Source organism: Embiotoca jacksoni, unplaced genomic scaffold (assembly GCF_022577435.1).
Source record: "Embiotoca jacksoni isolate LCO1_2020_lvr unplaced genomic scaffold, fEmbJac1.0.p SCAF_12, whole genome shotgun sequence".
In the NCBI taxonomy this organism is placed as follows: Eukaryota; Metazoa; Chordata; class Actinopteri; family Embiotocidae; genus Embiotoca; species Embiotoca jacksoni.
The window spans coordinates 5,752,694-5,776,631 of record NW_027185252.1 but is presented as its reverse complement, the minus strand read 5'-3'; the positions used below and the strand labels follow the sequence as shown (position 1 = coordinate 5,776,631).

The 23,938-nt window shown below is 40.3% G+C and overlaps 1 protein-coding gene across 4 annotated transcripts in view; it reads right to left on the bottom strand.

Moving 5' to 3' along the window:
- LOC138195212 (equilibrative nucleoside transporter 1-like) overlaps positions 1-23,938 on the bottom strand; it is a 43,263-nt gene that overhangs the window by 8,711 nt on the left and 10,614 nt on the right. For 2 of the 4 annotated variants that reach the window (XM_069144418.1, XM_069144415.1), the window contains exons 2-6: positions 4,199-4,287; positions 3,906-3,987; positions 2,950-3,131; positions 1,792-1,931; positions 42-176 (exon numbers count right to left, since the gene is read on the bottom strand). In XM_069144418.1, coding sequence (XP_069000519.1) covers positions 42-176; positions 1,792-1,931; positions 2,950-3,131; positions 3,906-3,987; positions 4,199-4,227 — 568 coding nt within the window. In that variant the 5' untranslated portion in view covers positions 4,228-4,287. Of the gene's footprint in view, positions 1-41; positions 177-1,791; positions 1,932-2,949; positions 3,132-3,905; positions 3,988-4,198; positions 4,288-5,610; positions 7,231-13,259; positions 13,340-23,938 lie in introns of those variants that run through there. The other 2 variants (XM_069144416.1, XM_069144417.1) reach the window with 2 other exon arrangements.

The following is a 23,938-nucleotide window of genomic DNA, read 5'->3' as shown; positions in this document are numbered from 1 at the left end:
CATGCTATAGGTGTAACTTCTGGAGTGTGTGCGAGACGTACAGGCCAGAGCGCAGATCATGGAGAAAGCAGCGAACGTGCCGGCCAGCCCCTGTCCGCTCATGATGGGAGTGGTGTAGGTGGTGGGTAGAATCCCGGCCAGCCCGAACAGACTGCCCTGAAGAATCGCCCCGAACGCTGGCAAGGGACAGAGAGAGGAAGACGAGGTGCTTTAAGAGTAAGTGGAGTTTGTAGAGTCACTGGGACCAGAAAAAAAACAAACGCACCGCTACACAGCAACAGACGGAGGCCCGACAAACATATCTGCTGTCACAAACAGAGAGAAATGACACCAGTACAACGTGGATCAAAGTCTTTTTTTTTTTTTTTTTTAAATAACTGATTCAAAACTTGTCTCTTGTTTTCTTTATCGCTATTCACAGAAATGTTCATACAAACTCCCACCACACTGATGGATTACTACGGATGGAACGTGTCCAGTGAGAGGAATGTGCCGGTGAAGATATCAAAGCTTTAAGGTCACAGCGCCCACCCCTTTGAACCAAGCACGATGGGCTGTTCCTCAGGAGGACCCGGGGGTCGGGACTGCACCACTGGGGATGAAGAGGGGGGGTGAGCTTATCCCTGCTGCTCAGGGACTCTTTGTAAATAAACAAACACTGTGAGATTACAGACTGTGTTCTGAAGCTCAGTGTGGTACGAGGGAATATGTGTATGTGTGTGTGTGTGGGTGTGTGTGTGTGTGTGTGTGTGTGTGTGTGTGTGTGTGTGTGTGTGTGTGTGTGTGTGTGTGTGTGTGTGTGTGTGCAATACGGTGGATGCAGATGATTTGGATCAAAGAGGGAGAAGACACATGGAAAGAATTATTTACATGAGTTGGACGTGGGAATGAGGTCAACGCTGCCCTGAATGTAATGCTACCTTCATATAGATCATGTTTTTGTTTTTGAGACGTGGGGACTCGTGGTCCTTTAGGAGTTCCCCACCCCACCTGGCACGCCCTCCTCCTCTTTTTGCATCACTTCGGGTGAGGGGGAATATAAATTTTGTAAGGTAAAAGTATTCTATCTTGACCCTAGTGTACAGAGGCCATGTTGGTTATCATTACATTATACAAATGAAATAAATAATAAAAGCACAAAAGAAATTGAGTGTGAAATCTGATATGTGGCATTGTGTAATCGGATTAGAACTTTAGGTCATACACTTGGTGTAAAACTGCTTTTTGACCACACAGAAGCTTGAAATTTGAAATAAAATTTTTGTTTGAGGGTATGGTTCAAAGAATGGAGTACGCTTCTAAATAATTTTAATAATATAAAATATAATTATTAATTTATTGGTGATTATTTAAATTGGCATTTGACAGGCGAATGAATGATTTCTTGGCTGATTTTACGTGAACATCTTAATCTGATATTCATGTGAGATCAGCCAAGAAATGATACGGTATGCAGTTTATTATACACAATAATATGCAATCTTATCCTTTGTATTAACTTGCATACTCAAATTCCTTTCAGCTGTATAGCCTTCTTAGTGTGCCAGGCTGAGATTTTCACTGGCCCAATCTGCCTCCCACTAAATAAATTCAGCAGGTTCCACCGTTCGTCTCCACTTTATTAATATTTGGCAATAATAATACTGTGCAGTTTGTGAGGAATTCTGAGGCTACATTTATTCATTTTGTGCTGTGACTGTTGATTTTGATTAGGTTGGAGTTTGCTTTTTGAGTATCAGATTTTTCCTGAACAACAATGCCATTATAATTTGTTAAGCATTAGAAACTCACAGTTGATGCAGATAATTTTGATCATGGTGATGGTGAAGAAGGACATAGGGGCCATGTCCACTTTGACGATCACCGCTGTCAGCAGGAAAACCACCAGGATGACCGTCAAGCTGCCCGAGATCCGCAGCTTCTGAGGAATCCTGGAAAAAACACAAAAGGGCAAAACGAGAATAGAGGTTACTATGATTCTTCACAGAAACATATTTCAATAAAGTGGAAAACATGAGTGTGCTGAATCAGTTCCTCTGAGCAGGCGTTTTCCTCTTTCCGGAGAAAAGCAAAAATAAAGCAGTAAAGAAAGCAAAAGGAAAAGAGAGACAGCTGGAGAAAAGAACGTTTTGAAGAGAAGCAGGGAGAGGTAAAGATGAGGAAGAAGATGGCGGGAAAGTAGAGAACATAAATAGCATTCCTGGGTGTGTTTGCAGAGTGGAAGAGTCGGCCGTGGTCGGGGTCCACCCCAGATCTCTCTCAATCTGACTCTAATTAAACCAAACACTCTGTAGACGTATGTTCACATAACAGGATCATGTTACCGACTGTATAGTGGGGTGAGGGTGAGCTGAGCACAGACTCCCATTTACCAAAGTCGGACTTATTTTGGTTTTTATTATTACAGGACATGAATTGAAAATCTCCCAACTAGGACATACTTACAGCCATCACCAATTTAAAGATGTATAAATGATACACAGAACGGAGTCATTAATTGCAAGTCATTTAAAAAATGACATTAAGCTGTTAGTATGGCACAGGAGAGCACTATGCAAATTAAAAACAAATGTGAATCTGAGCTTGGGGAACATGTTGAGGATGAAATGTGGGGGGAAAAAATATAAGACTCAATACTATCAATATCAGTATCAATACTACTAAATCAAATATTTGAAAAGAAAACCAATTGGAAATCTATCAACAGATATATTTTCCATTTTGGTCTTTAGGTTTTAGCTTGCTGCTTCCTGGGTGTGGAGAAGAGTGCGCGCGCGCACACACACACACACACACACACACACACACACACACACACACACACACACACACACACACACACACACATACACACAAGACAAGACAAGACTGAAAGTTAAACAAACCTACAGAGGCAGGTTTGTGTTTTTTTTTTTTGCTGAGTTTGTCAGTATGAAGCAGGGTGGATACCTCTGATGTATGAAGGAGTTGAGGCAGGTGAAAATGAGCAGAGGCACCATGGCACAAAGCGTCATCACGTTGTTAAACTTTGATTCCAGGACATTGCGAATATCCCCGCCCTGCACAGTCTGGTTGTCCGTGTGATTGGAGGAGACGTCAATGGGCGGGTCTTTCAGTCTGCTGGTAAAGTACTGGGAAAACAAATTTAAAAAAAAGATGGAAGGATGCATTTATTACAGTGGTTCTCTTATAACTCAGCAGTAACATACAGTCACAAGCTCTTGTCACAATAATTACATTTGTGCAGATTCTTCTTTTTTTAATTTATCTAACCTTTATTGCGCCAAATAATTCCCAATGAGTTTAGCACATTTCTTTTTCAAATGTAGACTGGGCAAGGACGACGGCCCAAATAAGGCCAATACTGAAAAGCACTTCTACCTCAAGAGTCTAGGATCAATTGTTTTATTATTGCATTATACTTAAAAGTACATCTTGTTTCTTCAATTTCTCTTTGAAAAAAACAAAAAAAAAGCACTATAAGCTGTTTGCGCTTCAACAACAATAATTTCCTGTGAGGGTGAGTCCACATTAACTTTCCCAGGAAAACAAAAGTGGAATTCCACATCTTAAGAAGTTAACCCCTTAAAACTCAAGAAGAATGGATGGGATTAGGGAGACCATGCCACTGCCACAGAAATCCACCTGGATGGAGTCACCTCAGTCACCCTGAGTGAAGCCAGGTGGCTTTCAAGAAAAAAGGTAAACAAACAATCTTTGTTTTCGCTAAGTCGTTTGACCTTCCTGGAAGAAGAGCCCAACCTCTGAATTAAATATCCACAAAGGGAACAACGGGGCTCCTCTCTTCACTTCCATACGTCTCTTTTGCCGAGCTTTAAACGCATTAGCCTGCAGATGCTCTCTCATTCAGACGATTACAATTGTCCTGAAGTGCTGCAGTTTACCATTGTTGCCGTCATGAAGAAATTCCACGGTAAGAGGGTTCCCAAGCCCAGGATGAAGAAGATGATCCATACTGCATTGTATCTGGGGAAGCAGCCAAAGGAAATCCACATCAAAGTACATCAATCAAGTCATTCATCGTAATATCAACAAACAGTTTACAACAAATCATTTCCCGGGGTCTCATCCTATTCTCATTTTGAACTTGCTGAAGCTCAAACAGAAAACCCTGACAGGTCCTGAATGGGCCTAAACAAACACACTGTTTCCTCGCCGTTCACAGAACGTCTCTTACTTGTCTCGAGGTGCGTTGATGGCCGTCATGGTCCGGGTCAGGCAGTCAGGAGGAACGTGTTCAACGCTTGATTAGTCTGGCACCAGAATCTGCAATATACAGATAAGAAATACGTTACGGAACCGAAAAACATGCAGCGTGCCGGCACAGTGTTGGAAAAATTACTCAGAGGCTTGGTTCAAAATCAAACATGTCGGACATTTATTCTTGCAAGAAGGCGCAAATACATGCCACCCTCAAAGAGAGGTGTCCAGCAATGCTCCCCCCCCCCCCAGCAGTGCTCCCAGATCTCCTCCGTAGGGCAGCTTTTATACAGTGTGACAAACAGTTGACAGTCACCCCCATTCCCTTTGTATCTGCTTTCGTGTGGTGATACTGAGTTGGTTGTAGGGCACAAGATAAGGACACAAGGGAGTTGTCAATTAGATGCGGAAAGTAAAACAATAAAGGAATCACTTGCAAATAAGACAGACAACAAAAGACTTTCTGGAGCCACAATGCAAACAATAGGAAGAGACAAATCTTTTTTTTCCCATCGGTTTCGCCTTCCTATATTTAGATATTTCAATGTAAACACATGGGCCAAATGATACTTTTTTTTTTCTTAGGAAGAAAGCATCACGCAGAGCATCTTAATCTGATTAATGTTTGCATGGTTTTAAACTCTCCTCCAAACGGCACCCAGAGGGTTTGTGAGGTGTTTTGGAGGAAATCCAGCACTTAATGATAACATGAACTCTTTGAACATGTCAGGAAGTGTTTTTGTACCGTTAAAGGAATTCTTTTACACACCGAGTAACAAAACAACTCGTGTAAATTAATGGATTTACAAATTGTTATCTCCCAGATGAGGAGGAGCAGCTATTATAAAAGAGAAAGAATAGGAGCTTCAGCCAGGTGTTCACAACAAGCTGGCACAAGGAGGCCACGGGAGCTTTCCACTGCACGAGACCCTCAATGAAAAGTAGCATAGTTGTTTTTTTTTTATTTAATTTAATTTATTTAATCTTTGAGGCGTCTTCGGTTCCCGTTTGGGGGCAGCTGATCTGCATCGTAATTAAATCCTACAGTTACAGTTAAACAACTTAAAGACTTTTTTTTTGTGTGTGTCTGCAACAGACAAAAAGACAACAAAAAAACAATTCAGTTCAAACTGACAGTTTAAAAGTCAGCTCGAAATGGCAGCACCGCCTTAAACCAATATAAAGAGACAAATACAGTCAACATAGAGACAAACACACAAACCAGCAACAAACAAGACAGTTCAAAGAAATCCTGAGGTCAAGTTGTGTCACTTGTGAAATTCACAAGACCGTTAAATTGTTCAAACACACTTGCATCATCTCACAGTGCAACATTCCTCATAGATGGGAAATAAATGTGACACGTTAAACGCTTAAAAGGAAACTTACTTTGAGAAGAGTTCAAGCCTAGACAGGAGATTCCTCTTTCTACTGGTCACATTCACGACTGACATTCACTACTAACAAGAGGCCCGAACAAGCTCTGCATGCTTCACTTTATACATACAGAGGTATAGGTTGACACCCAGCTGTCTTCTGCCCATTGGACCTTCCCCCTTTCTGCATCTCGGCGTCCATCCCTCCCTCTTCCTTGTACTTCGAATGCCCTGTTGCCCTCGACCGAGCCCTTCCTACACATTTCCACATACGTCCCAAGAATGCGTGACATTCTCCACTTCCTGGATTTATATCATTTTGAGCACAAAATGTTAATAAAGGGATGTTTTTATTCACTTATTCCACAATCTTCTTGAGTTTCTTGCCTTCATGTTCCCATTTGTACTGTTCTCACTATGATACTTTCTTTTTTTTTATCTATACACCCACATCTGCCTACACCGAGGCTACGTTTTAGTTTGTCTCAGGAAGTACATGGCTCATGAGGACTTAAATCCAATAGCTAAGGAAATAATTAATCAGATGCCTCTTGAAAAGTTAATGGTTCTCAATTTAGTTTGTTCTTCTGCGGGAAAGACGTACACGGGTCAATGCTAATGCCTGCCAGCGGTTTAACATTATTAATGAGCCGAGGCGTCATCTGCAGTAAAAAGACAGAAGGAGACCGCTAACAATTAAATACAGATGTAAACAATTCAGGTTTCAGACATTTGTTTCTGATTTACAAATATTTTATGAGGATTGCATTCAATACGTTTGATAAACTTGTGTGATTTCGTAACATTGAATTTCATGATTTTTTTTTTTTTTTTTTTAGCACTCCTCAGGTGAACTTAAACGATTGCTCATCATACAGAAAAAAACCGTAAATATCTGAAAATAAATATCATCTGGTTCCTTTAATCCTACTTGATAGTAAACAGAATTTCTTTTAGTTGTGGACTGTTGTTCAGGACAAAACCAATAATTTTTTTGTCTACCGTCGGGCTTTTGGAAACACTGGGCAACATTCGTCACCATTTTCTGACATTTTAAAAGACCATCCCTAATTCCTTAATCACAGTACGTTAACATAAGACAGGCATGTAGAATTTGATTTAGTCTAAGTTGAATAGACTGTTGTTGGTGGCTCCTCCAAAGTGCATGATGTTTACTGTAAGTTGTTGGTGACAAACATATTGAATCCCAGGGTTGATCTGGCTGGTCATAAGTGTGTTGTCAGTGAGGACAAAGAGTCCTCTATATGAAGGGGGTCACACACACACACACACACACACACACACACACACACACACACACACACACACACACACACACACACACACACACACACACACACACACACACAAACTACACGGGACTGACTGAGCGGTCTATGAGAAAGGTCTGTATGGCACGTGAGATGGGACAAAAATCCAAACAGACCTCACATTTAGGATATTTGTGCGGTATGGCAAAACATCTCAGAACAAAGCAGGAAACGTAGGAGCTACCATGCTTTGCAGAAATCTAAAACTCCTCTCACTTTGCTAACCATGATTTTAACTTGCTCCAAATTCTATGTTACAAGGGCAATTAAGTCTTGAATCTTAATTCGAGTGGACCACCCTGAGGGTTGTCTCAGTCTGACGGCTTAGTTTGAGTTTTAAGGCATTCTTCTGGTGGTTTTATCCATCGAAGAGAAGATTTCTTTGAGTTTTGAAGGTGTCTGAGGCTTTGGTAATCCCCACGCTCAAACACCTTTCTGATGTCATGACTGAGGGGACCATGTCTGACCATTTTCCAAATCCGATAATGGGAGATTTACATCCACTTAACACTGAGACCGGCCAGTCGTCCAGAGGTGAGAAAGAACCAAGGATTGAGTTCTCACTAGCTCCTTTTTTATTTCTTACACAACTTCTTCATTTGTATTTGTCTCAAGTTAAGGACTTCTAGGAAAGATCGAAATAGTGAGCATGTCATCCTCCAAAATGCAACCCCGTGGGTGTTTTGTGAAAGTAGCTTATTTATGACCTACAGTTACATTTTAAAGTTGTGTGACCTCTTGCAGTTGTATAAATAACGACATATTTACCTTGTTATGGGGTGGCAGTTTGGGTGGATGGTTGGATACAACAGGAGACTTGGCTGCAGGAGACCTTTCTGACCATGAGCCAGGACCGGTTTTTAAAAAAAAATGAGTTTACTGTTGCCACGACAACAAAAGTTTGCATTGGGATAATTTACTGGAACCCAAACAACGGTGTTTTAGGGATTTAAAGGTACCTATATGGTGGGGTGCTTTGGAGGACTAATTGGAAAATGTATACCATTATAACCACAACTATAAACACCATTCATTTTTTTTGTATGTAGTTACAAAACTCATTGCTGAACACAGATCTAAGCAGCTGTCGGAATTAAAATGTGTCCCTCTTCCTAAACACATTTGCCTTGGCCAGTTTTTCTTGCTTTCTCCCTCTGGTTGTCATGGCAAATGTGAAATCTCTCCGCTCGGCTCAGTCAGGTCAAACCCCATCATAGCCGGCGGCATTACAGACACCACAACAAGTCACAGCTTAAAACACACTGGCTTCGCCATGTCCCAGATTCCTGTAAAGTATGCCTCTCTCAACCTAATGTGTCATCAAAATGAGCCAGCTGGCACACGCTGCCCGGTGCTGAAACGCTGCCCACCACACAGACACACACTCTCTCACATGGGCACTTTGCAGTCTGTGGAGTGGTACACTTGGGTTGGCCTCTCGGCGACATCCAACTCTAACAACCAGCACTCCAGTGGACAAAGACTTAACAGAAGTGATGCAAATTTATTGTTTCCCCTTCAGATGTCAAGGTAAAACAAAACAACAGTTCAATTCACGCCAAACTAGGCCAGTTCAGACCAGTCTGCTTGGCCACAACTGTGTCCAAAATTGTAATGATCCAACATGAAAAATAATACCACAGTTTGGTTTTTTTTTTTTAACCTCACAATGTTTTAATTACTAAAATCTAAATTTCCTGCCTCATAATTCCGTTCATGATTTTATAATGATTGAAAGCATGAAAAGCATGACACTGACACATTATCCTCTCGGACTGATGCTTTGGCGTGACACTGGGCTGGAAAACAGGTTAGTAACACCATATACTATAGAGGCAACTAATGTCAGTTTGTCGCCAAGTCCAGGCCACCAGTAACAAGGAGTGACAAGGAGTTCAGCACACAGGGACGTAAACTTTTCTAATTGGGAACAATGAGGAAACGAAATCACTTAAGATAACTGATTAAACCTTTCCCGACATTAGTGCTAGATGTTAATAGAAAAAGACAGGAGTTGGTTCCTCTCACCAGCATACTTCTCTGACAGGGTGGCCTTTATTCCCGGGCTGAGCCACAGCATAGTTCGATGGTTATCATATGATGAGGAGAAGGAAGAGAAACATTTTCCCTCGAGGTCATGGAAGACAAACACACTTATCAAGTCTCAACCTTTTCTCTGGCCAAGATGCCATTCTGGTAATTAACAAGAGGAAACGGACAGCAGTGACATATTTCCCATTTATATGTAAATCTCTAACAGCTATGCCACTCTGTAAAGAGTTCTGGTGCCTGGTATTACTGAATGTCCTCATTTCAAATACATAAAACGTAATCTGACAATTTACACAAATGTTCAAACTGTACACCTGTTTAATGCAAGATTGCTTATAGCGTCATTAAAGCCAAAGGATATCAACCCAGATGTTTTCCCGAGGTAAAGACCTCCTGGTTTGCATTCAAGCAATCTAATTAGAGACAAATGAGACACAACCTGAGTGCAATTAACTGCAATTAATTAGATAGCAGCAGGAAGAAAAAAAAAAATAGAAAACCACAGAAAAGGAACTCAAATTTGGTTTTCTCACTGCAGGAGAAAAGCACACACACAACCATCCCTCCAACATGTGTGTTTTATGCAGAAAAACAGAACAAATGGAAAATTGTGTAACACACACACACACACACACACACACACACACACACAAATCTTGTTCAACAGCCCAGGTCAAGAACATCCAAGAATACATCATAGCTCTGTTGAAGCACACTGACTTTTACAATCACGATTCCAATTTCACGCTGTGTTTCCTCCTGCTGCACTTTCAAGGACAGTATTATTGACTCTGGCCCCAGTCGGTCTGAAGAGACCTTCAACAACAGTCAGACTGGAAAAATGGAGGGACGTGTGGGTGACGGGAGGATTTGAATGGATTTAAGATTCTCACTTGAAAGCTTCTGTCCAAGATTCAATGCATTATAGCATCAACCAAACTATATGAAAATATTGTACTCAAAAAAAAAAAAAAAAAAGAATTTGTCTTGCTACTGAAATCCTGAGCAAACATATCAACACCTCATAACAAGAGAGCAGAAATGGCTTTCCTATCGCACAATTCGAGATGGAGTTGTTGAGTATTTGCAGCCAGCCGTCCCGGTAGCAAATTCAACACTGCATTAAAAATGTAAAAATGTTCTATCACATGAACACTGAGGCTCAATCTCACAGTCAGTGGCCGTCCCTTCAAACAGCTCGTCCACACGGCTATTTCATGTCGGGCACTAGCTCTTAAGAGGCCAAATGAAATCCCCCTGACACATAGTTCTCCTCATCACACCGACACGGACGGAGCAGGATTTGGGCATCCAGGGGAAAACCGAGCAGACACAGCGGGCCTAGGTAACACTACTGTCTCTGGTAGACAAGGAAACATAGAGACTGACATAATTACCTCAAACAAACCTCTAAAAACACTGGTTGGAGTGAAGCTCAAATCAAAGCACAACATTTAGTTTCCCCAACATGCTGCAGAATTCACCAGTAACACAGTTTGTTTTAGCGTGTAGATGAACAGATTTACAAAGTTTATATCATTCTTACAAGGTGAAATGAATAATTATCCATCTTTCAACAGGTGGTATTGTGGTAGTAACACCACTGCAAGCCTCTCATCGTTTTGAGGAAGCACAAACAACTGAATGGAAATCAGGTGCAGCATCCAAATAATAATATTTTCTATTCCTATCATAAATGTATCTAATCCCATCTGATGAAATATTTACCCCCAGTTTGTGCTTTTCTGCTGGTTACTCAGTGCTGAAAAGTTATTATGTGTATAATATGACTTATATCTGTGATTTGTACCTAAACATACTTTCATCGAGACAGGTTTGTGAGGGGAGTGAACCACAGAGATTGTCATGCTTTGTGAAGACGGGGATGTAATCAGGACAGTACAAATAATAGCAGGAAACAATAGCAGAGACAGAAAAAGCGACTTTTTTTTTTGAGACACTAATGAGAGCAGCATTAACTTAAGGGCCTCGGGGAAAACTGTGGAAAGTAAAAAAAAAATCAATGCCAAAAGAGGGAGGGGAGAGGATAAAAGGTCTCCAAATCTATTGTCTGCGCCGTGACCCGCCCCCTTTACACATCCAAATCCTTTTCCCGCCACTCTGAGCAGGAACAAAGCCCATCTCCAGCTGCCTGTCTTTAGAGTTGTTTCAAGTGGTTTGGATAGATGAACTGATAACAGCCACTTCACTGATCACCATTACGAAACCAGTCGGTGCTGATGGGCTTCAATGAGTGACCCTAAGGTTCCCATATTCCCTTTGATGAGTTAGTTTCGCCCAATCTTTTTTTTCTCCCAAAAAATGATTAATTCATTCCGTCAGCACGGACGACAACAAAATGACATCTGCTTCTTCCTTTGAGCGAAGCAGCGGTCAACTCAAGGAACAGGTGGGGAGGCAACTCCTACTCGTATGAAACAGATGCTCATGTGCGCCCGGCGGTGGGTCGATGCTGATGTCCCGTCAGCTGTTCAGTGGAAAACAAAGCCATCATTCTGGTGCGCTCTTCTTCCTCGCCTCGGGGTCACCACAGTCGCAAATAGAACAGACACGTGTGACGTGGAGCCGGGCCAGGAAACACACGATCATTGTCAGATAGATGCCTCGTCATTCAGAGGAGTAGTCTTGTAAGAAATCTTTCGAAGAATATATAGCACCAAAAATAAATAAAGTATCATTCAACCGCGATAAGACAAGTGCGTCACAGAAAATCTTACAGCTAACTTGTTTAAATTAACTTTCAAAAGGTACAATATGTAAGATTTTTAGTTTAAAACATAAAAAGAATGACTTTTTTTTTTTTTTTTTTTTAATGAACAGAATATTAAAAAAGTAGCAGTTTTGAAATTACACCAAAGAGGTCTAAGTACATGATAACCAGCTAGCCCGGGCCTTTTCCGTTGTAATACCAGCTCCCACCTGAAGAGGCGATAGTGAGTCACTGCAGCATCCAGTCTGCCCTCAATTCAACATTAGAGGAAGAAGAAAACTTAAAATATAACCAAATCAAGAGTTACGACATAAATACATTGTTTTGCTATGGCTGTTTTCTTGGTGCTGTGGTCTTGCTTAAAAACTGAGAAAAGCAAGCTGCAATGTAAACTATAGGCTATAGTCAATCCACAACTTGGTCCAAAAATATAACATTTAATAAATGAATCGATTAGTAAAAAAAAAAAAAAAAAAAAAAAAAAAAATAACTCAACTGTTAACTAAATAACGTCAGGGAAAGACAACTTAAAAATTTAACTACATTTCCAAAACTCTGAGCCGGCCTCTTAATGGTATTACAAGACAGGACTAAATTACTCACAAACTGAACCTTTAAAGTGACTCAAAGCATATTAAGGTGAACAGATTTGACAAAAGCCTGCTCATCTTAACAAACAGGGAGCCTCTTGTTACAACCACACGTTTGGTTTTGAGTCACCCTAACTTATGAAGCTTTCAAAAAAGATTCCCTTCTTAAGGTTTCAGGTCAGGTCCTGTGATGCAGTATGGGCTCCCACGTGCTCCCACTCAAAATCTGAATAAGGTTGCCAAACACGTGATTTCACGCAGCCATGCCAGCATGATTCATGATTAACATGTGGGGCACGATCTCGTTTTAAAATATATGAGCATTTTATTACATGTATATAACACCCCAAAAATAAGACACATGGTGCCTCAACTATTTTTTTTAATTTTTTTTTTAAATCAGTTTAGTTTAAAGGATATTTGGTTTATGTTTCCAAGGGGGGGCAGAAAACGTGAAACTCAAACAGACCACGTTTTGGCTACTGGAAGTATAAACCGGATTTTAGTCTTAAAACGCGTCAATTACACATCTCTCTCTCTCTCTCTCTCTCTCTCTCTCTCAGCACTGTAACCCGCCGGGTGGATGGACGGACGGATGATCTCGCCGACTGATCGGACCACGCTTGAAATTGGCGCTAAATTTAATTCCCAGCTTCAGTTTAAAAAATAAATAAATAATAATAATAAAAAAGGAGGCATGTTATATTGTACCATAAATCATCATCGTTTCTGTGCCATTCAAAGACATCAAAACGAGGAACGGACTCGTAAAATGAACACAGGAAAAAAAAAAACACCAAAAAGCGATGCGTCTGTGACAAGTTAAACGTTGTAACGGTAAATTCGCCTTTGACGGTCAGTTTTACGCAGCAAACAAACTGAAACAGATTGTGATCAAACAGCGGCATTGAGTCACGTTACACCTGCGTTAATGAACTACAGTGAGACGTCTTCTTACCTTGTTTCAAGCCTGTGGAGTCTTGTTGCTTCTGTGTCCTCAGCGCAAAGGACGAGGGGCAACAGCAGATCCATTCAAGTGTCCTCGTAAAAACCAGTTTCAATCGCGCCCACGGCTCCACGTAGACTCTTTTCAATACAATTTAAGTTGAATAACGTAAACAAATATTTTAGCTACAAATACAAAATATGACTTTGTATTTTATTGCCACACACCAGTGTAAAAAAAAATTAAATATTGTTAAAAACTTAAGGTGAGCCAGAACAGAACAAATAATTTAAAAAAAAAAAAGCCTTTTAGAGCCAGTGACTAAAACTTTCCTCAAGTGCTGTACCAATGTATTTTGTGGTACTTTTTCAGCTTCTTTATACTTGTTTTTACACATCAGATTAAAATATTGTACTTCATACCCCGCTATATTTACCCAACACCTTTAACAACTACTTAGTTTGCAGGTAAGATTAATAACACAAAATGGCCTGTAATCAGCAAATGAATTCTAATGTATTATTATTCAACCAAAGGAAAATAACAAGAGTTCACCACTTCAGGAGAAAATTAGCAAACTACCAAGTAGAATAAAGCCATTAAAATGAGCCCAACTGAGTACTTTTGGAACTTTAATTTTATTTGGATATTGCACTTTTACACAAGTAAAATTTTAAAGCAAGTATCTCTTCCACTACATGCAATGGCATCCCAATTAATTGTTTCAACTTCAGTGAACTCGCAATTCAGATTGTCCCTGAAGTCCCTGAGGAGGAGGAGAAAGGTTCGTAGTATTTTGGTTCCTCTTTGTTCATGACATAACATTAGTACTGACACAACCATAGATACTCACTCTTAATGAGGGACATCAAAGGTGCAGTTTACTGTGATTCAGAGCTCACTAACTGGAAATGGTGGTTAGACAGAGTGATTACAAACTAGATTATCCCATATTTTGTTCATAATTGATTCCATATCTCGTGTTTTTGTTTAGACACACAATGTACTGTAGCTGTACATGAGGTCATCAACTGGAGCCTTTCCATCAAGTATTGAGTTTCCACACATGCTGAGCACTTATTGGCTGTTTTTCTTTAACTCTTTGTTCCAATTCATCCCAAACCATCTGAACACTGTTTAGTTTGGTGAATGTGGAGGCCAGGTCACTCTCCTGCATCACAGAGCCTGAATTCTGAATAAAATCTCCAACAATGTCACCAGAAACCCCCCCACACACAAACACACACCATCAGACCTCCTCCTCCAGGCTTCACAAGGGAAATCACGCATGCAGATACCATCCTTTCGCCTTGTCTCTGTCTCACAAGGACATGGAACCAAAATTGCCCATTTTGGATTCCAAAATCCAGATTTCAACCGGTCTAATCTCCATTCCTTGAATTACTCAAGCAGTTCACTTCTTCTTCTTGGTCTCTGTCAGTCGTAGTTTCTTTGCAGCAGTGCCACCATGAGCATTGACACCGTTGATGTTGAGATGTTTCTGCTGCTTGAACTGCGAAGAGCATTGACGCTGGCTCTAATCGGAGATGCTGTTAATTGTTGATTTCTGAGATATTATAGATATCTACATAGATTACTATGTATTACTATAGATTACTACAATAGTCAAATAGGGCAATTTGCTGTATAACTACCTCGACAGAACACAACTGATTTCGAAAACATTAAGATTATAATGCGATAGAGAACATTTGATATCGCCAGGTGCTGGCAAAGGAAACAGTTTTCAACACTGAGCAATATAAAATATAAGATTTATCTTTTTTTTGTTGTGTTGTTCAATAATGTAGAAAATAAAGAGAAACCTTTGATGTGTCCAAACTTTGGACTCATACTGTATATAAAACTCTCTATCATGGGCATTTTTTTTTTATATTTATGTTATATAGTCACATATATTGACATGGTAAACTATTGAAAAACTATTTATAGGTTAAATCATTGGACTGTTTTTGGCTAATCTGGCAAAAACCAGACATATCAAGCTATTTCATCACATGGAAAAACAACATCAAGATACAATATTGGCATAAAGCATTACTGATTATTGTGCACTGAAATGAATGAATACAATCAGTTTCTCATTTAAGAAAACCATTTCCTGGATGCTTAACATGTTTGGTTCGTTGGAAAAGAAGAATTCGCTGAACTGAGTTGAAATGAGATAATAAGTGATGAGTGAGACATGAGAGATGATTGACAGAAAATTATAGTTGAACACAATGGTTCGTGCGAATATAAAGAGCGTGGATAAACAGGCACGGAGGGAGTTGTCTTCAAACTGTACCGTAAATCATGCATCTGCTGCATTATTCATACCGTAGAGTTTTCTCACATTAATTCAGGCTGAAGGTTAATGCTGTTCGTGTTTAACAATCTGTGGCATGTCGCAAAGGACAAAACAGCCCAGATAAGGAAGCAAGTGTCTGGGAGGCACTGTGTGACTGCACGAAGAGAAATGACAAATATCCAATTCTTGTTCTTTTCACAGGATGGAACAAATGACTTACTTCAGGGAAAATGTGTAATCAATTGATGCTATTATGTAACACAGTGTCCAGCTCAAAATCTTTCAGGGGGAAAAAATACAAAGTAAAATGTCACAATTTTCTCTTCGAATTTCTTTTCGAACACAGCTTGTTTTGTTTAGTGCCTGCGAGAAGTGACACCAATGTATAATTTCATCATAACACGTGGGCCCGTCTGAACTGCCGTGCCGAGGCGTTGTTTATGGACATTTTTTTGTGTGCCGTGTGCGAGTCTGAACAAAATAAGCTTCTGGCCTCTGCTGTTTACTCATATAGTTGTGGTAGGTACGCAGTCATCCACACCCTGTCTCCCTTCCTGTCTAAAAACAGCTTGCTGTGGTTTTGGACAGAGACCATCTGTGACGGGGCGCTAGTCTGGCTGCTTCCTTCGCTAAACCAAAACCCAACGAGGAGGAGCTCAGCCACAGAGGACTGAGGGACCACTGTCTCTCTCAGCTGGTGTGAACTGAAGACACAAAACTACACTTCATTTCCATCCAATGTATTTATTTCATTTCGCTAAATATGTCTCCCTACTCTCTGCATTCCTCCGAGCCTTGTTTACTGGCTTGTGTGGCCAATAGGGAAAGTCAGTTTGCAGCGTCTCAGTGCTGCAGGCCACAAACTTGACTTGGTTTTTCCATGGAGGAGACAGAGAGGGAAAAAGAAAATAAGAGAAAACGGGGGAAGCAGTGAAATATAGACAAGGAAAAAAGAGACATTATGGTTTCTGAGAGACCGCTTTCATCAGACAAAGGCGAAACATCCATCCAGAAATTACAAAATTGACAGTAAATGTAGGAAAGATGACTGCAGGTGATTTAAATGAGGTCGTATTTACTGTGTTCCTGAGAAGAGTCCATCTGAGCATTACTCTCTTATGTTACTCAGGATCTCTGAATTTTCTTCAATAATTTGTTTTTTAGGCTATGATTTTATTTTTTTACATTCACTCTTAAAAAAGTATAATGTTAACAACAGATCCTATCTTTTTTGGGGCTCCATCAACTCACTAATGTTATGAAGCAAATGGGCTAATCAGAGTTTTATGGTTCAGCATTACATAATTATGATTGGCCCCAGCCTGGTGCATATATTTTTCTTGGGCTCTTGCCCTCACCCCAAACGCCCCTCACAAGACATATCACAAATGTCAAGGAGCATCATTGGACAAAAAGATTACCAAATCCCAGCATGTTTTCTTTGGAAAATTAAGCAACCAAATGAAATAGATGTAAGTGATGGGTAGAAATAATATTTTTTTAGTAAGACATTTAAAAAAAAAAAATAAAAGTAATAAAATAAAAAAAAGATAACCTACATAAAAAGGCTGTGACTCAAAACCACAAGCGCACAAGATGGGAAGCTATATATCTATCACAATCGGCAGATGTGGATTACAGAGCAAATGCACAGATACGACAGTGAAGTCTCCGGTGTGCAAGAAAGTCTTCCTGAAGTCATACATGAGCTCCTGATAGCTCACAACTCTTTTAAACTGTCACCGAAAACATTGCGCTTGAAGAGCACTGCAGCCAAAGGTAGACTACAAATTGGCAGGCGTTACTGGTGCGTATTACGAAATAAGCTCCTGCCGGTGCCACTGATGCACACGTACCATGTTGTGACCACGAGTTAACGAGTTCCATTTGAAGGCAGCGAGTCTCAACTGTAGCTCAACAGGTGTGCGTCGTTGAGGTCTGTGCCGCTAACTGATTTCTGTAAGTCACATGTGCACCATCTGCCAGAAAGCAAAAGAATCAGTTTTAACCTGCACAAGAGGAATAAGCTGCAAAATCAACCTGATATTAAATCCTGTATTTCATATTGTTGAGAAGAACCTGAAAAAACAATCAATGGTCGTCTCTCTGTCGCATGGTTGTAGGCGTTTCCATTGTCAGATGAATACCTTGAAACCCCGTCACTTCCCGCTGAACCCGGACGGTTCTCTGATATGCCATTTTTAGAACAGAAGTTTACAAACAAATAAACATCACACATGTCTAATTCGAGACTATCCTGTGAAGTTTGTGGCATAAGAGGCGTGCTCAGGGAGAGGAGGAGGGCATGACATGAATGGGCTGGAAGTGGCTTTCTGACCACATACTGAGATTTAAGAGGCCAAGCGGTCCAAAGAGGAATTCCAATGGATGGCCTCTTCAACCCCTAAATGAAGCGGGAAACACAGAAACAGTGAAGGAAATCCCATTTGGGATTACAAAACTCTAGGCCAGGCTCTGTTGTGGGGGATTAAAGTGCGGATTGAAGAAAACTACTGATGGAGGTTTGTGAGAGAAGCCCTCTCCATCTTTACCTTAGTAGCTCCTTAAAATTCCCAACAGAGTGTGAGTGGTCAGCCGGGGTCACGCACTAGTTTGAAATCCCTGAAATGTCCGCAAAACAATGCATTCCTGTCATCCAATAAGTGTGTTCATGGACAAGAGTGATATTTGAAACCGTCCATTAAGGGATTCACCTTTTTAGTTGAAGTCCAGCAGCTTAAAAACTGCCATTAGTCCCAAAATTCTGCACTTGTGATGACTTGTTGCTCACATTCTTCTGTGCAGCCATGAAAATCCCCCCAAATCCTAAAGAAAACATCACGTTAGCGTGTTGAATTCACTCCTACTTGCACTCCTCCTTTATCAGTAACATGGTATGTGCTAAATGTTGAGAAGGATAACTTTGGGCAAAAGCTAATCTAAGAAATGACGGGATCCTCACAGTGATATTACATTTGAGGTTTATGACCCTATCATTTGTAGCTGAAATGTTTATTGCTCCATTTCTCAGATGCATCCATCTCTGTTTTTAGGTGCTTGCCTCGTAAATAAAGTTCAATAACATCTATTGTCTTTTTCATCTATCAACAACCTCATTATGTATTTCAGCGAGCGCAAGCAAGTGTGATCATTCATATGATGTGAACGAAACTGAAAAAGGTTTTTGAAACACAGCTGGAGGTCACATCAGTCATTTTGGCCAGTTCTTAACCTGCTTCCAGTGCGTGCTCATTAAATTTAGTAATTTTTTTTCTGATGTTAATGTAACCCGACCCATTCACCCTCAAGAATTTGAAGCAGTAAAAAAGCATCTTCAAGCTCTCCTTGATGCTGGCGTCATCAGCGAGTCCAAATCCCCATTTTCGTCACCTATTGTGGTAGTGCGAAAAAAGAATGGTGATGTCAGACTTTGTGTGGATTATCGGAAGTTAAATCTGCAGACCATCCGTGATGCCTATGCTCTTCCAAATCTAGAGGAGTCCTTCTCAGCTCTTGCTGGATCTTAATGGTTCTCTGTGATGAACCTCAAATCATGATATTATCAAATCGAAATGAATGACGCAGACCAACCAAAGACAGCTTTTGTGTGCCCCTTTGGGTTCTATGAATTCAATCGAATGCCCCGAGCACTTTTCAAAGGCTCATGGAAAAGTGCATGAAGGACATCAATTTGAAAGAGGTCCTTGTCTTCCTGGATGATTTAATTGTGTTTTCTAGTACATTCCAAGAGAACTGTGCCAGGAACAGGATGGAAACACACGTGTGATGGCCTATGCAAGGCCTGTGATCGGCAAAGTTATTAGCCTGTTAAAAGCGGGAAATAACCTACCTGCTAATTTCAAAGCCAACTCCCCTGGTCTCCACTTGGTCTTAAAAGAATGGAAGCGTCTGGAGGTTCATGATGATCTTCTCTACCGAAAGCGTCTATCTGGAGCAGAGACCTTGATGCAGCTAATTCTTCCCGAAGTCCTCGGGCCCATCGTGCTTCAGAACCTTCATGATGAAAGGGGCCATCTAGGGATTGAGCGCACACTAGAACTTGTGAGGTCTCGCTTCTATTGGCCTAAGATGTCCGCAGACATTGATGGTAAAGTGAAAGCTTGTGAGAGGTGTGTTAGCAGAAAAGCACCCCCTGATAAGGCAGCTCAACTTGTGAACATACAGACATCCAGGCCGATGGAGCTCGTCTGCATGGACTTGGGTACTTTAAAGAACAAAGAGAAATCCCATTGGTGGGATTTTGTCAAACCCCACACACATGCATATAACTGCACAAAGAATGATGTCACAGGTTTCTCCCCATATGAAATAATGTTTGGAAGACAACCCCGGCTGCCAATAGACATAGCCTTTGGACTACCTGTCACCAACAAACAGCCCCTCTCACATTCGCAGTATGTGAAAAGGTTGAAAGGCCATCTTGAGGAAAGCTACCAAGTAGCTGTCAAGAATGCTAGTAAAGTGGCGGAAAAGAACAAGAGAAGGTTTGACAAAGTTATCCGTGAGTCCACGTTGGATGTTGAGGACCGGGTCTTAGTCCACAATCTCCGTCTCAGAAACAAACACAAACTGGCTGACCGATGGGAACCAACAATATACCTGGTCACCAAGCAACGGGGAGACATGCCTGTATATACTCTGAAACCAGAGAAAGGTGATGGACCACGGCGAACGCTCCGTAGACATCTCTTGCCCCTTTGTGGCTTCCATTCACAAGTAGAGGAAGAGGAACCAGTAAGCCTCAGACGCCACAGACGCGACAAAGTGCAATCCAACCGGAAGGCTACAATTCAGCTGAAGAGGGTGATGAAATCTGTTTTCAGTTTGCACCATCACATGAGATGACAGAAACACGCATTATCAAAATCTGATACACCAATACCAATACCAGACAAACACAGAGAGGAACTTCAGAAGCCTGGAAGTGAACCGAGCAACAATTTTCTTTCATCACCTGTGATATTGATAACAAGTTCATGAGTGTTATGTTTTCGAGCTGCTAAAGCAGTTATTGTTGTGCACTAAGTATTGCATATGTTGAACCTAAACTGTGAGTGTAAATAGTTTAATGTTTTATTGTTTGTTAAAGTTATTACAAATTACAATTGAACGTAAGCCTACGGCTCCAGTTGATTATTGTGTCTGTTATCTCCTTACAATCTCTCCCTTACCAATCTAGACACTGGTCCAGAGCATATTGAGTCTTCTGTTAACCCCGTGTGCGTTACATTAACAGTTCAGATTTTGTTCTGAGGATGAAGAGGAGGATTATGTGAGTGTGCATTCCTTTCATTTCTACATTTCCGCGCTGCTATGCTTGAATTCAATGTGTACTATGTGAATTTGGGAACGACAATTGATCGTTTTATCACTTAGAGTGGATCAGAGTTAACAAATAAAAGGTTTTCACTAAAGATATTTGCAATGCATTTCTAAGTAGAGTTACAACATCATGTGTATCTCAGGTGAAGGAGAGTGGGACCAAACTAGGGTGGAGGGATGTGAGGGGTCAAGTTAGGCATTTCAGTCTTTTTTTATTGCCAAATCACTAAGCTAAATAAAAAAAAAAAACTTCAAGGTAAACCCGTGTCAAGACAACAAACCAAAAGTCCCTAAATTAAAATGAAATCACAATACAAACTAAACTACACCCAAAACTAAAGGTACTGAATCCTCCATATCAACAGATTAAAACATGACATTTAAAATGGCAGCACTCCTCTGCAACACTTTGTGGCAAGTAGTTAAGAGTTTACAATCACAACATACTGGACAAAAGGGAATAAAAAATCTATGGACAACTTGAATTTAACAACTCTCACTATCCCTGACTGTATCCTAGCAACAAGACAAGACACTATACTATATAACTTGTGTCTGATGAGATATTCCCACACTGGCCAGACGAGGCACGTACTGAGCATGCTCTACAGGCAGAGCCTGTGCACCAGAGACTTATGCTGGCCCACCCGTGTAACTTCCACTTCAGCCCTATGCTTACTTGAATGGAGATAAGATAATTCAATCATGTGAAGTTAGAGAGTTCTGACCAGTTTAAAATTATTTCGGTCAAATAAATGATTGAACAGCACAATGACATCATTTCATATATTCAAAAAGCAAAAAGATTTTTTTTATTTTTATTTTTTTTTTTAAATCAAATTAAAGATAGTAAATTGGAACTTGGCTTATTATAGATGACATTTATGGTCATGGTTTATGGACATTTTAGGTATGTTACCTTCACTGTCTGCGACATTGATCAAGAGGAGCCCAAAGCACTTTTCTTCATCCAACTCAGACATGCTAACTCGCGGTGTCCTCTTGTACAGAACTCAGGACTTCATAATGGCCTAATCTGAGACACTGACCATCCTATCAGATACAAATATCATGTTGTCTGAACCCATCTTTAAATATCAAATCCACGCTGACTCACATGAACAGAAAGTTAATGCAGTAAGCAATAAAAAAAACCTCTTGAGTCTGTTTAACCTTTGGCTCCACTGCAGTCAGTGATGTCACAGCAGATGCTTCACTTCAGGGCTTGTAATGCATTCCCTGGTGGTAATTTAGAAACGTATTGTTAAATCAAGTCTCCCCTCCTTGTTTTACTTTAAAACAATCCCCCAACTCACTGCGGTGACCTTCACTACTCTTCAAGGAAGTTATAAAAGTGGCGCCCTTCAGGCCTGCCAGTCCCTTTTCCTTCGAAATTCCTCTATGCGCCAGAACAAAGTTTCGACAGGGATTTATTTGAACCGGTTGATATTTCAGCCTCGAGTAATTTCCTTTGTATTAGTAAGGACTGAACATTACTACCTAAATGACAAAGAAGAGATTTTTTTTTTTTTTTATGATGTAAGTGAGATACTGATATCTTGATTTACTTTTTGAATTTAGCTCAAACTACTAGTTTTCTTAGTAACTGTTAGCCTCACTTAAACTTGATAGTAAAGACAACAAGCAAACAACATCAGAAACAACAACTCGTTGTACTATCAAAAGCAACCATAACTTCCAAAGATGACAGTTTTAGAGGAAGGTATTTGACCTGCTACCATCTAGATATGAAAATCTAATTGATGTTTTTTTATTCATTCCACATCATTTTAAAATTGTTTTATTTAAGGTATGTTGTGTTATTTTTGTGAAATGTAAATTGAAATGTTTTAGATTTACATTATTATCAAAGAACATTTATCAAGATTCAGATCAGATAACTTGATTGGATTTGAAATAAACTCTATTGGTCATTTCCCTAAACAGGTTATATGTTAGCTCATGTTAGTTTTGTCATGTGGTTCAGTTACAGAGTTACACCTGCAGTTTGTGGGTTTAAACACGCAACAACAAATAACAAGAGATCCAGTTTATGAAAGTAACTTGGACTTGGTTGATTCACTTGATTGTTTCCACAGTTTTTGCGAAACATTATAACACAAATAAGGTCATAAATTACATTACAGTTATTCAGATAAGCTGCTGCAAAATAAGTTTCAGTTTAAATTTTAATGTTGGCACACATTTCTTTTGTCTTTTCCCACCAAAGAAACGTTGCAGCATCCCTAACGTTCGAATACAGTATAGTTACATTTATCTCTTTAGTGTCAACAGCAACTTTTGTAACTGCTTGTTAAGCAGTTTATTTTTTTTTATCATGGTACAGTCTGTACAAGTGTACATCTGTGGTTTTCAGAGGTTTCGTGCGTGTCAGCTCATTCCTGTACTCCTCACACAAATCAGATTTACCATAGGCTGAAGTGTGCTATGCGTTATATGTTTGCCTGAATCTGTGTTTGCCAGCGGCCACATATGTTTTCTTATCCCCACGTACATAACATCACCTGTTAAATCAATTCAGGAAATCTGAATTCCCCGATGACAGTCGCAGCTGCCCAGATTCTTGGCCCTAAATTTTGCGGTCAGCTCGTGACCATCTATAGATCGACTCTTCTGCTCGATGATTCTTGTTGTTCTGGGTTTTGTACCCTCATGGTTGAGATGCACTTATTGTAAGTCGCTTTGGATAAAAGCGTCAGCTAAATGAAATGTAATGTAATGTAATGCTCGGTGAAGTTTGTCTATTTGATACTCGTTCTAACGTGTCGTCTTTTTCCGTCCTCATCCTCGTCCGTCCTTTTATCTTATCAGATGCTGACAGCCATCCTGCTGGACTGTCCCGATACGGAAAATAATCAAACAGAGGCAACTGGGGGCAAGGTCTTATTTTTATAAGATTTTGGAAGGCTGCCATCACCACATCTTCTGTTATGAGAATTCAACATCCTGTTTGCCCATTCGAAACCCATTACTCAATTGTTCTTTCTCTGCTCCTACGTGAGACGCACCGGTAGTA